This window comes from Mytilus galloprovincialis, chromosome 6 (assembly GCF_965363235.1).
Source record: "Mytilus galloprovincialis chromosome 6, xbMytGall1.hap1.1, whole genome shotgun sequence".
Lineage (NCBI taxonomy): Eukaryota > Metazoa > Mollusca > Bivalvia > Mytilida > Mytilidae > Mytilus > Mytilus galloprovincialis.
Window position 1 is genome coordinate 1,233,792 of NC_134843.1, and position 14,267 is coordinate 1,248,058.

General features: G+C 33.2%; 1 protein-coding gene across 1 annotated transcript; it reads right to left on the reverse strand.

The window, feature by feature from the left end:
• Positions 1–4,893: 4,893 nt before the first annotated feature.
• Positions 4,894–14,245, reverse strand: LOC143078663 (uncharacterized). Its single transcript, XM_076253539.1, has 5 exons — positions 14,115–14,245; positions 11,169–11,435; positions 8,230–8,502; positions 7,021–7,308; positions 4,894–5,603 (listed from the first exon to the last, which is right to left on the reverse strand). Exons 1-5 carry the CDS (start codon positions 14,182–14,184, stop codon positions 5,278–5,280), a joined length of 1,224 nt encoding a protein of 407 aa, XP_076109654.1. The 5' UTR covers positions 14,185–14,245; the 3' UTR covers positions 4,894–5,277.
• Positions 14,246–14,267: the final 22 nt, after the last annotated feature.

A 14,267-nucleotide genomic window follows, 5' to 3' on the forward strand; every position in this document is an offset into this window, starting at 1 on the left:
GGTCTCGTCTCGTTTCTTTCCTACCATTTGTTTTCAATGTAATTATGTGGATCCTCCCCTTTACAAACCACTTGTTTGAACGAGACTTTATTTCCGTTTTTTCATCTTTATCTTAATTTTTAAGTCCCTATATATTGAAATTTGGACGAAAATAAACAACATACTGAAGCATTTAATAAACCTTTTTGTAAGTGGTCCTCAACTATAGAATAAAAAAAAGAAGATGTGGTATGATTGCCAATGAGACAACTGACTACAAGAGACCAACATGACACAGAAATTAACAACTATATGTCACCATACGGCCTTCAACAATGAGAAAAACCCATACCGCATAGTCAGATATAAAAGGCGTCGAAATGACAATGTAAAACAATTCAAACGAGAAAACTAACGGCCTTATTTATATAAAAAAATTAACGAAAAATAAAGAAACCTTTTTGAGAAATATTTAAAATATAAATCGCGAAAGGCAAACCATTCGTAGCTACACATCAGTGGTACATGTAGTTGTTTGTTTATGGTGTTACTAAAAAAGTGTTTCTCGTTTCTCGTTATTTTATATAGATTAGGCAGTCGGTTTTCCTGGTTGAAGGATTTCACTCGATTTATTATGGGCCCTTTATAGCTTGCCTTTCAGTGTGTGCCAAGGCTCTGTGTTTACGGTCGAACTTTGATTCATAATGGTTTCCTTTTTACAAATTGTGACTTTGATGGAGTGTTGTCCCATTGGTATTCATACCACATCTTCCTATATCTATAAAATGACGATGAGTTTTAATGAAAAAAAGGACAAAGACTAAATAAGTAGAACATCCTTTTGATACAAAAAAAAACTACTTTGAACTGTATAAACTAATGTTCACATTTTTTAAAAGCTGAAATGACAATTTTTATTCAAATATAACGTCAACAGTTAAATACAGTCTGTCGAAAATATTTACTAACTCGATAAGAAAGTTTCCTGGAAAACATATGTTATCGCTAACTGATTGGTTTTACGATCGGAAAATGATGCGGAATAATGGGATCTATGTTGTATTTATCTGTGTTCTTGTTTTTCGTGTTTTCTTATGTGCCTTTTTCCGACGTAGTCGTTATTAGTTTCGGTTTGTGCCCTTTGAACTTAAGGACGCTTCACTATGGCAACAGAATACTCATGCTCGAAAATCCTTTCTGTGATTGGACAAAATGCTGTCATGGTGGGTGATTTGGTTGTGTTTGAAAAAACGTCTCGTTAATTATATCTTGATGGAAAGCAAGTGAAAAACAATAAATATTTGAACTAGATCTTACAAAGATTTATATTTTTATTAAAACAATTGTGTCTCGAATAGCTCTTTGCATCCGTGACAGTTGTTTATATAATTTTTAATGTAAACTTTGTTGTGCGAACGTACATGACTTTTAGAACGCACCTACGCATGTGAGATTTCCGCGGGGTTTTGGTGAATGTAAATAGAAAGATACGAGGAACGAGAATACTGAACACAAACAGAGAAAACATTATTTAAATGGTATCTTTGTGCTTCTGAATGTTATCGAAGTGATAGTTTTAAACTGTACTCAAATTTAAATACGTCGGATATCTTCTTTAAAGATAGTTCTTGTTTTATATAGTGTCTACATTCTAGTTTTTCTGCATCTAAATAATCATTTGTTTGTTACACGGAGTCTTGGCTCACACCAAACAGCAAGCTATAAAGGGCCCAAAGCATGACTTGTGTAAAACCATTAAAAAATAAACAAAACTCTAATCTATATAAAAAGACGAGAAACGAAAAACAGTCATGAGCCACAGCAACAAATGCCAACCACTGAACATCAGGTTCCTGTCTAAAGACAGGTGCAAATACATGCAGTTGCTTTAACGTTTTAATAGGTACAGTCCCCTTACTTGAACGATTTATGTATAATCACAACATAGAAAGACACACTATACAATGTATATTGAAATGACATATTTATAAAAATAAGTGAACATACACTGGATAAATAAATTTAATCTTTGACACAGTGTAAATTTATCAGTTTGTGTTGCTCGCAAATTGTTGTCTACATGATATAGTTATATGCGACTGTCATACAAGTATGTTGTATAGCTAGCTATAAAACCATTGATTTGCCCGAACCATGCCAGGAATATTCGTATTTCATTCGATTGAGGTGTTTGAGCTTTAATGTTTCCCATGTAATGAAGGAGAGGGACGAAAAATACCAAAGGGACAGTCAAACTCATAAATCTAAAACAAACTGACAACGCCATGGCTAAAAATGAAAAAGACAAACAGAAAAACAATAGTACACATGACACAAAATAAAAAACTAAAGAATAAACAACACGAACCCCACCAAAAACTAAGGGTGATCTCAGGTGCTCCGGAAGGGTAAGCAGATCCTGCTCCACATATGGCACCCGTCGTGTTGCTTATGTGATTACAAATCCGGTAAATAGTCTAATTCGGTAGGTCACATTCATGAAAGGGAAGGGGATTGTAGTTACGACGTAAGGAACATATTTGATATCATTTGTGAAACGGTTATTCCATACCGGTCAACCAACTCGTGATGGCGTTCGTAAAATTTACGAAGGGATGATTTCAACTTCACCATTTGGAACTCTTGGTTTAATAGCTTCCTTGTGAGCAGTAACCCTCTATCAAGAAAATCATGATAGGAAATGCAAGCACGGGAATATCGTAGCAATTGGGAGATATATACCCCGTGAAGGCTATTACGTTTTGAATTTTCCTTGGAGTTTTACCACAATTTAGAGGATAATTTTACTACGGTTTTCAATAAAATTCATCCGGACGGATTTTTTTTTAATCTAAAATTTAGAAAACCATAACAACTAAAATATCAACAGATTCGAATTAATTGATAAATAATTCAACTATGTCCAGTTTGATGAGCGAAAGCTACAATTGGAAATGTCAGCTTATTCCTAAACGGTTATGTGTACTAGTTAAGAAAAAAATGGACGCCACAATAAACTCCGAAAAGAACAAACACTAACAACATATAAGACTAACAAAGTCTACAGATTCCTTGCTTGGAACTGGCCTTTAGATATTGCTGGGTTTAACATGTTTTAAATTTGTGTAGTATAAGAGAGATAAAACATGCCAAATTTAAAAGTCGAAGATAAACAGAAAACGCCGTGGCAATAAAGAAAAAAGACTAAGAAACACCAAACAGAATACAAAAACAACACAGAAAACTTAAACCTGAACAACAAGAACCCTATCCAACCGTGGGTGGTCTCAGAGTTCTCCAGTAGTAAGTAAGAGTTCATAAAAGAGGGACGAAAGATACCAGAGGAACAACCAAACTCATAGATCGACAACAAACTGACCACGCCATCGCTAAAAAAGACAAACAGAAAAATAATAGTACACATGACACAACATAAAAAAGCAAAGACTGAGCAACACGAACTCCACCAAAAACTGGGGTGATCTCATGTGCTTCGGAAGGGTGAGCAAATCCTGTTCCACATGTGGCACCCGTCGTGTTACTCATTTCATTACAAACCCGGTAAATAGTCTAATTCGGTAGGTCACATTCATGAAAATCGAAGGGGATTGTAGTTAAGACGTAAAGAACGTATCCGATATCATCTGCGAAATGGTTATTCCATACGGTCAACCAACTCATGATGGCGGCCGTAAAATTTACGAAGGGATGATTTCAACTTCATCATTTGAAGCTCTTGGTTTAATGGCTTCCTTGTGAGCAGTAACTTTTTATCAAGGAAATCATGATAGGAACGTGTTTTATATAACTGTAGTCAACTGCTATTCTATTTATGGAATGTATGATGTCATTCGGATTTCAAATTAATGAAAATGATGTCATTATATGTGTAGGCTGAATGGGTTGTTTAATGGAATGTGAAGAATGAATATATAAGAAGAGCGAACGATACCAGAGGGACAGTCAAACTCAAAGATCGAAAATAAACTGACAACGTCATGGCTAACAAAGAAAAAGACGAACACACCATAGAAAACTAAAGACTAATTATCAACACGAACCCCATCAAAAACTGGGGGTGATTTCAGATGCCCCGAAAAGGTAAGCAGATCCTGCTCGCCATGTGGCACCCGTCGTGTTGTTCATGTTATTACAAATCCGGTAAATAGTCTAACTCGGTAGGTCACATTCGTGAATGAAAGTAAATGTAATACAAACAGTAATATCAATAAAAGTGAGCACCGAGTTGGTGTTTACAAGTTAGGCCTGCATCACGTCACCAGAGGTACAATCAAACTCATAGATCAAAAACACACTGACAAATAGTTATCAAAGGTACCAGGCTTATAATTTAATTCGCCGACGAGCGTTTTGTCTTCATAAGACTCATCAGTGATGCTCAGATCAAAAAGGGATAAAGCTAAACAAGTACAAAGTTGAAGAGCATTGAGGATCAAAAATTCCAAAAAATTGTGCCAAATATGGCTAAGGTTATATAATCCTGGGATAAGAAAATCCTTAGTATTTTGAAAAATTCATACTCATGTTAACAGGACATTTATAAAAAGTACCATATAATTGATATTCATGTAAACACCGAAGTGTTGATTACTGGGCTGCTGATATCCTCGGACAAAGCCATGGCTAAAATAAAACGACAAACAGACAAATGATAGTACACAGGAAACAACATACAAATAAAGACTAAGTAGCAATACGAACCCAAGAAAAAGCTGGGAGTGATCTAAGACGCTTCAAAACTTAAAGCCATTATCCAGAAAATGTATCAGGATTATTCTTAGTCACTGTTTTAAAAAGTTTTATCTGGATATATTCAAATTAATAGATTGTGTTGCCTTTTTTTCATTCAATATTACAAAAAAAAGTGGGATAATATGAAAGACTGCAAATATATACTTACTCAAATATGTAATAACAAGCATAACTAAACATTCAAAGATTTTTGGACTTCATTCACAGCAAATACCTCTTTATCATACAAAATAACTATATAAAATATAATATCACTGGATCAATTATGAAATACAAAATAACGAATAAATTTACAGTAAATAACTTACACATGATATATTTATATTAATAATTTATACATAAATACATACAAATGGTACACAATATGGATAAGAGTAAGTCGGGAAGAGCTCGTTGATTGTGTACGAGTTGTCTTGTACATAAAACTTCTTGATATCTATACAAAATCAGTTTTTACATAATGAAAAATTGGTTACAACTCTGAACTGTTGATCGTTTTCCTTCCATTTTCTTCTTCTTTTATGTTTATGTTTGTCTTAAATTAGCATATTCCCCCTCGTCATGACAATTCTTGTCTTCCGTTAAATGTTCGTAATTCTCGTATGAAGGTTGTTGTTCCTCAGAGTGGTCATTGACTTTTAATGTATTTTTATTTTCATAGAACGGTTCGTCAGCTTCAAAACTGTGGCATCTTGGTTTTCTTTTGTATTCGACATTAGGTACCAATTTGATGGTTCTATGACTTACATGCCTTTTCCTGTTACACAACAAACTGGTAACTAAAATGAGTACAAAAAGCCCCGCAGCTATACCGGTTATAGGAACTATATAATCTAAAAGTCTGAAGCCATCTGGAAAAGAGTAAAGTTATAATTTATACATTCAATCACTGGAAAGTTAAAATTATGTTATTTTTCTGGCAGCGGTATTTTTTTTAATCGATCTTTCTGTTGATTGACAACGTTTAAGTTTTTGCAGTTTTTATGGACTTTCCCTTTTGTAATTGGAGTTCGGTATTTTTTGTTATACATTTTTATTTTAGAAGGGAACTAAATTTACAACTGTTTAAAGCTGAAAGATTACTATTCTTTCTTTCAGTTTATCGAAATGTTGAGAGAATCGTGGAAGCTGGCATAAAACAAAATGATATTGACCTGTCACTCCTATTGTAGTTTATGTAGTATCAGCTGTTTTTTCTTTCCACTTTATATGTATCTGCTTCTGAGTTTTGAGCTTGTTTTTCGTATAATGCTTTCAGATCCAAACATGAAATGCATAAACTTTATATAACATATTTCTTTCTACTATCAGGTAGACCTTTATGTTTACCAAACATATTAATGAATTACAAATCAATAAAACTCGACCCAAAACAATCTGTATGAGCCTGCCATTCAGAAACTGTGTTGTAGAGTATCATTTTATTTTTTTATGTTAGTTTTCTATAAAATTGAGAATGGAAATGGGGAATGTGTCAAAGAGACAACAACCCGACCAAATAAAAAACAACAGCAGAGGGTCACCAACAGGTCTTCAATGTAGCGAGAAATTCCCGCACTCGGAGGCGTCCTTCAGCTGGCCCCTAAACAAATATATACTAGTCCAGTGATAATGAACGCCATACTAATTTCCAAATTGTACACAAGAAACTAAAATTAAAATAATACAAGACTAACAAAGGCCAGAGGCTCCTGACTTGGGACAGGCGCAAAAATGCGGCGGGGTTAAACATGTTTGTGAGATCTCAACCCTCCCCCTATACCTCTAACCAAAGTAGAAAAGTAAACGCATAACAATACACACATTAAAATTCAGTTCAAGAGAAGTCCGAGTCTGATGTCAGAAGATGTAACCAAAGAAAATAAACAAAATGACAATAATACATAAATAACAACAGACTACTAGCAGTTAACTGACATGCCAGCTCCAGACTTCAATTAAACTGACTGAAAGATTATGATTTCATCATATGAACATCAGGCACAATCCTTCCCGTTAGGGGTTTAGTATCATACCATCATAACATATATGAGAAGAACATAACCCGTGTCATGCCAACAACTGTTTTTAGAATAAATGTGTTTAGTTCCGATGCAAAGACCTAGTTTGAATTCCTGGGAAAAAAATTGATTAACATTGTATGGATTTTACCCATTGTTGAATGCTGTACGATGACCTATAGTTGCTAACTTCTACGTGTTTGTCATGTGGTGGGCATTTGTCTCATAGGCAAACATAAAATATCTTAAAATTGCACAAATTGGTTACCTGGATTGATCATTTGTTTCAAGTGAATAAATTTTATTATACAACAATTGTTGTTGCAGATCTGTACTCCATATGTGCCAAAGTCGGATAAATTCTCAGCTATTATAAATGACGTGTAGTTGAATTTCAAATTGTCCCTCACTGTACGCTCCCATATATAACTAGTTTCGTCGATCCACGTTATGTTTGGTCCCACATCAGATACAACAGAAATTTCTACGACCTCTTTCTTATTGAGTGTTGTGAATATTTCACCATTCAAAACTGTCAGTTGTTTTGCTGGTCGACCTTCAGATACAACAAGAATTAAAATTAACTTTGTTAAATTTTCCATAGGTTCTATAATCAAAATTGATCATTTATTTGATTTTGTCATCAACTTGAGCTTAAACATTGTGCATCCTCTGAATCATATATCGGTACTTGCCGTTTAGTAAAAAAGTCCAACTTGACATTGATATAATTGAGAAAAAAAAACAATATACTTTAATATTAGGTTTAGCATGTGCTATGTACTTTTGAACATACACTAGTGCCATTCAATAACCTAGTATGTAGGCAAACAAACATTCCTAGATAATCAAGTGAGAGGTTAAGCTAGCTATAAAACCAGGTTTAATTTATTGTTCGTTTTCTACATGAGGAGGTGCCTGTGCCAATCAAGAGTATGACAGTTGTTTTACATTCGTTTTATGTGTTTGAGCTTACGGTTTTGCCATTTAATAAGGAATTTTCCATTTTGAATTTTTCTTGGCGTTGGGTATTTTTGTTGTTTTGTCCTGTATTAAGTCAGGAATATAGCCATTGTTATATTATAGTTCGTTATTGTTTGTGTTACATTTTAACGTTGTGTTTCTCTTGTGTCCTTTGTTTCCTCTTATATTTGAGTATGACTTCACATTATTATAAGACGTGTCACGATGCTTTTCTATCCCAAATTCATATATTTAGTTTTGATGTTATATTTGTTTTATTTATAATTCTCATCGGATTTCGTCTTATGCTTAGTTCGTTTCTGTGTGTGTTACATTTTAATGTTGTGTCGTTGTTCTCCTCTTATATTTAATGCGTTTCCCTCAGTTTTAGTTTGTAACCAGAATTTCTTTTTTTCTATCGATTTATGAGTTTTGAACAGCAGTATATTACTGTTGCCTTTATTTGGTTTACTTTTTACTTTTACATGTACATACAAATAAAAGCTAAACTCACACTGGACATTAATTATTCTGTCGATTCTTTGGAATCTTTGAGAGTCTGAGATATGATCAGCACGGCATCTATATTCTCCAGCATGTGATCGATTAACATGTTGTATTGTTAGAATGCTGCCTGTTCTGTACTGTCTGAATATATCAGTGTTGTATTTCCATACAAAGATGCATTCAGGATAACATTTTGCCGAGCAGACAATCGAGACTGTTTCACCTTCTGTAACATTGTAAACGCTACCTGTAGGTAATGTTGTGATGTCCTCAGGTCCATCTGTTGCACAAGTGTAAAAACGTTAAAAATAGCAATCTATGAATAATTGGCACGATTAATATTAACTTTTGATATAAATCATAATGTTGGGATCATGATTTCCACAAATTTACATCATCAATGCTTCTTTCTTTTTCCTACAGTATATCATGATTTTGCAATGGTTATACTTTTTTACTGTGTAAAAAAAATATACTGAATTCCGAGGAAAACACAGATTCAATAGTATATTACTTGTTTAAGAATAGTAATTCTTATCTTCTCTAAATGTAGAGAAAATCGTATTTTCCCTCCCGAAAACTTTAAATAAGTCCAATCATGAGTGAATTGAGCTTCTTAATTTATTTTCCTTACTTGAATGCTTTACCTGCATTGACGTTGTAGAATTTGATTGATTGATTGTTGGTTGCTTAACGTCCAGTGGCAAATATTTCATGCATATTCAGGACGATTGTAGAATTTGTATTTTTGTTTAGTTTTAATCACAAGTCGGTTTTCCGTTATTAGAATATCCTGTTCACAGATAATAGCGAATAAGTTCCCATCCCATCCCCCCTTTCCAAATGTGGGCCACAGAATTTAACTTATAACCGGGTTTGTACTACCATGAACAATACGACAGGTACCACATGTGGGGCGGAAGCACCCGAGATCTCCTGCATTTTTGGTGGGGATTGTTTTTGAAGTTAGCAACGTCCATTGGCCAATATTACGGGATAAAAAGGACGATGCTTATCCCTTAATATTGGCCAATGGACGTTGCTAACTTCAACTACCAATTATGTATTTTTAAGGTAGCTAAATCCAAGTGCAACATGTACATTGATCTGCAAAATTTTCTTATTTTCAAAGCAGCTAAATGCAAGAGGTCATAGACATTGAGCTGCAAAATTTTCTTATTTTAAAGGCAGTTCAGTACAACATAGACGTTGAGTTGCAAAAGTTTCTTATCATCTACATCCGATTTCACCTGGATAGATGCACTCTTGATAAAGCTAGTTGGTCTAGCGAAATATTGCGTTTATTTTCATCATTTTGTAAATATTTTAAACATTCTTATATTTACATACTAAATAGTGTGTTAAAATTACATTGTTAGGCAATCTATATATATATATATATATATATATATATATATAGCTTAGACCATTTTTACCTGTTTGAATGTTTTTTCACTAGTCATTTTTGGGACCCTTTATATGTTTGCTTTTGGTGTAAGCCCTGACTCCGTGTTGAAAATCGTACTCTGACCTATAATGGTTTACTTTTACAAATTTTAACTTAGATAAAGAGCACTAGTTGTCTCATTGGCACTCATACCTCATCGTCTTATATCTATGAAGACAAGAAGGTGTTTCCGTACTTTCGGAGTGTATTAAAATATAAAGACAAGTATACTAAGACATGAAGTCAAGAAGGTGTCTTCATACCTCCAGAGTATATCAACATTGGAAGTCAAAATGGTTTTTCCATACTTTCTGAGTTTATCAATATATGAATATTAAAAAGAAGATGTGGTATGATTGCCAATGAGACAAGTTGACAACACTCTACAATAGACCAAATGACACAGAAATTAAAAAGGTGTTACCATACTTTCAGAGTATATAATATCAAGATTTGAAGACAAGAAGGTTTTTCCATACTTTCGGGGTATATCAAGTTCAGTAGAGGAAACTAACACATAAAGTCCGGACTTTTCTTCCGTATGCATTGTTAAATTATTGGAACTATTTTTATCAGTATCGTTACATCTTTTTTCTTATATAAACAAAGAGATTGAAGATACACTTTAGAACAATAGCTTTTAACTTCCTTTGAACAGGCGTTTTCTCTCTCTTTCTTTCAATAATACAATACTGTTATCTAAAGACATCCCCAATGAAACAGGAAAAGTGAATTTCCAACGGTAAAACTTTTCGGACAAAAAATGATTTTTTTTCTATTTTGTCTATTTAATCCATTGAATATTTGTTATTGTTCAGTACATTAAGGACAGTTTTAAAATTTAGGAGCATGGTGAAAAAATAAACAATATGCATAATAAAGACATGTATATGAATTTTTTACTAGATTATATGCTCCATATCAATATGATAGATTATATGCTCCATATCAATATGATAGATTATATGCTCCATATCAATATGATAACCTATATAGATGTCTTGTTGTTTCTGTCGGTTGGTTTCTGTATAGTTTATTTCAACAACACATCATATGTGTGTTCATATTAGGAAAGAGGGGGAGGACAGGGGGTACCCTTCTCCCTTCTCCCACCCCTCTTCTCCTTTCTCCTACCCCCGTTCTCCTTTCTCCCATTAGAAAAAAAATCACCTTTTGAGATATTTTTTCTTGAAATATTAGAAAATTTTTTAATAGGAGAGATATTCTATTTTTTCTCCTTTCTCCCAGCCTTCCTCTCCTTTCTCCTACCCCTTTCTCCTTTCTCCTACCCCCTTTCTCCCTGTCTCCCTTACCCCTGTCCTCCCCCTCATAGAAGTTCAAGTCCTTTGAGGAATTGAAAACTAAGTTGTAAATGTTTTTTTCTGAAATACTTTTGGGTTAGAAAAGAAAATATATACGTATTTTACAAAAAAAAAATTAAATATGAAAATGTACAACAACGGCAAGTATCTTATAATAAATTAAATGTGTATACTCACAGTATGGATCCAGAGTAATGACGTTGCTGATGGGAGATAACTCTCCTATTTCATTGGACGCTTGACAGGACACATTTTTGCCCTTATCGGAATGGGCGATATCAAGGAAAGAGTCCATAGAGTGTCTATAGTTGTAATTATATTTATATCCAATGTTTTGCGATAAATTTGACGGAGTACCTTTATATCTTGAGTAGCAACTAAACTGAATGCGTTCTCCCACAAAAAGTTGTTTGTCATAAGTGAGAACTGGTTTCGATAAGGTGCCTGCAATATAAAGATTTTGTCCTAAATATGCAATATAAGACAAATTATGTATACTGGTTACCAACGAACTCTCCACTCTCCACTAGATTTGAACATCTTAACCTCCGGTGATACGTCTTTAACTAATGTTGAAAATGAAAGAATTGTAAAGAATATATTGGAATTTATTAAGCATGTTAAGAGTATAAAAGGTTTCTAATTGTGTAATATAGCATATTATAATACATTGTAAATACATGCATATTGTGTATAACCATTCACATCCGATATCACACACCATCTTTTCATAGTTGCAATATCTATATTTATCTTATCTCTTGTAGATTTATGAGGATATGATTGGTTAATAGACTATACATGGTGACTATATATATTTGATATTGGGTGTCCTAAAAAATAAATGGTTAGTTACCATAGTTGGTAAGCACCCATATGGGGTTTATAGTAAGGAGTAACTTCTCTTTTAAAACAAAAATGAAATCTAAAAGGTTCAAACAGACGAACAAATTAATAATGAACGATTGAAACACACTCATAAAACAAATTTAAAGCTATCTTGTTGGTATTGTTGGTATTTGTTTTGTATAGACAAATGGAAGTAGGTTCTTTAATATGTTTAAACTAAGTATTGAAGACATAATCCGTTTAATTGGCATGCCGCTAGTCTAAGTACCACAGATAGTCGGTAAGATAAATTCGCTACACGGTGCGCTAGTGACCTAATTAATACGAGATATATGGGGTCAGTAAATTACATATATCTCGTATTAGGTAACTAACACACTATGTAACTAATAATATATATAATGAATTGTTTGTATGCATGCTTTGTAAATATTCTATTGTTATAAATTGTTATGGGAGAAGACTATATAAGTTTGACTAACTTGTGTCTCATCCCTTTTGCATATTTAGGCAAATAAAATATGTTTAAACTAAAGATTTGGTTTTGTTTGTATGATAGGATATGATAAGATAATAATAAGTCAAAGAAAAAAAGACTGCATTATTGGAAATCGAAGAAAGACACAGCATATTTGCAAAAATATTAAAGGAAAACTAACGATTATGACGCGATTCCTGAAGCTTTTTAACAAAGGTTCCTAAATGATAGTCATCGTTTGAAAGATTGATTTACTAACTTACTGTTAAAGAAAATGAAATGTTAAAGGCACAATAGCTGTCACATTCATATTTACCGATTTGGCTCAAATTCTCATATTTGATTTATAACCATGTAAAATATTTATCCAAATTATAAAAAAGTATAAAATAAACAATTTATAGGGCATGGGCTAGATAATATATAGCTTCGCTTCGTATGTATTTAAGTCTTGACACCCGAGTTGACATATGTTAATCGTCGATTTTACCTGTATACGAGTGATTTTTAGTGTATCGAATCAGTCAATTAAATGTTTTGCATTTGTTTCACTTTCAATGTTGAAACTATGTTCATTTAAATAACCAAAACCGTTAAACTTATCTAGTTCAGGGGTTAAATTGAAGTTCACAAGAATACGGATTCAATGAAGTCGATTTATTCACTTGCAAGTGAATTATTCATCATGAATGTTTCTTCGATTAGTATGACAAAATTGAACCATACTAGTGCTAAGAGAATTATTACTTCACTAATTCACTTTCATTAATGAGTGAAAAAAATAATAAATCATACTTTCGTTTTTTAATATATCTCGTAGGTAGTCCCCCTTGGTGGATGCCACTGCTGGTGGGGTTTCAATTCCCCTAGGGTATCACCAGCCCAGTAGTCAGCCCTTATGTGCCGACATCAGTTATCATTGATATGGTCATATTTATAAATTAACTGTTTTAAAATACACAACTTTAGAATTTTTGAAAAAAAACTAAGGCTTTTCTACCTCAGGAATAGATTACCTTGGCTGTGTTTGGAAAAACTTTTAACTTCATACTTTATTTGGCCTTTTTCACTTTTTAGGAATCGAGCGTCACTGGCGTAAATATGAAAAAGAATACTGGTGTCTGTGATGATTTTATTATTAATTTATGTCGCATATTGCCAAAGATGTTTCTCCGTCGTAGCTACTAGATCGTTCGTTACCTTTTACTCGAGAACACCCTAGGTAGACTCATCTTTTTAACTTGATCGAATCAGGAAAACACAAAACATAATAGAAATTGTTTTCCTTTTAACTCATGACAAGGACTTAACGCGATAAAACCTATATCAGAGATGACATATAAATGTATATTTAATGCAGTAATATCATAAACAGTTCAGGAAAACACATATGGAATACCAAGGAAATACTTAGTCTGTATATTTTGGTACAATTTACGTTTTGACTTTTGAAATGTTTACTTCTGAGAGTAAATTAAACCTACTCCTATAAGGGACGACATCAAAAGTTCAATGAAGGATAAAAAACTTAATTCACATAGTTTTTTCACTGACCCTCACACCCTCCCCCCCCCCTCTTAACTTAATTTGGGAAAAGTTGATTGACCAATAGGGATATATGTAAAATCGATTTTAGATTAACAAAACTTGCAGCAATGTTGACCCCCACCCCCACCCCCAAACTATTTGATTTAATTTTTTTTTTCATCGATCTTTTGATGTCGTCCCTAAATCGTTAATATATATTCTTTCGAGTAATGTATTTCTGAGTACGATAAATAATAGTACTGACATACCTGACACAGAGCCTACCAAGAAACAACTCAGAGAATCCAGAACAAAAAATACTGTAAACAAATAATTCATTTTCGACGGAATTTATTTACACTAGTCCATTTAACTATCATATAATTAGATAATGAGGAAGTTGAAATATTCAAGTATTTTTA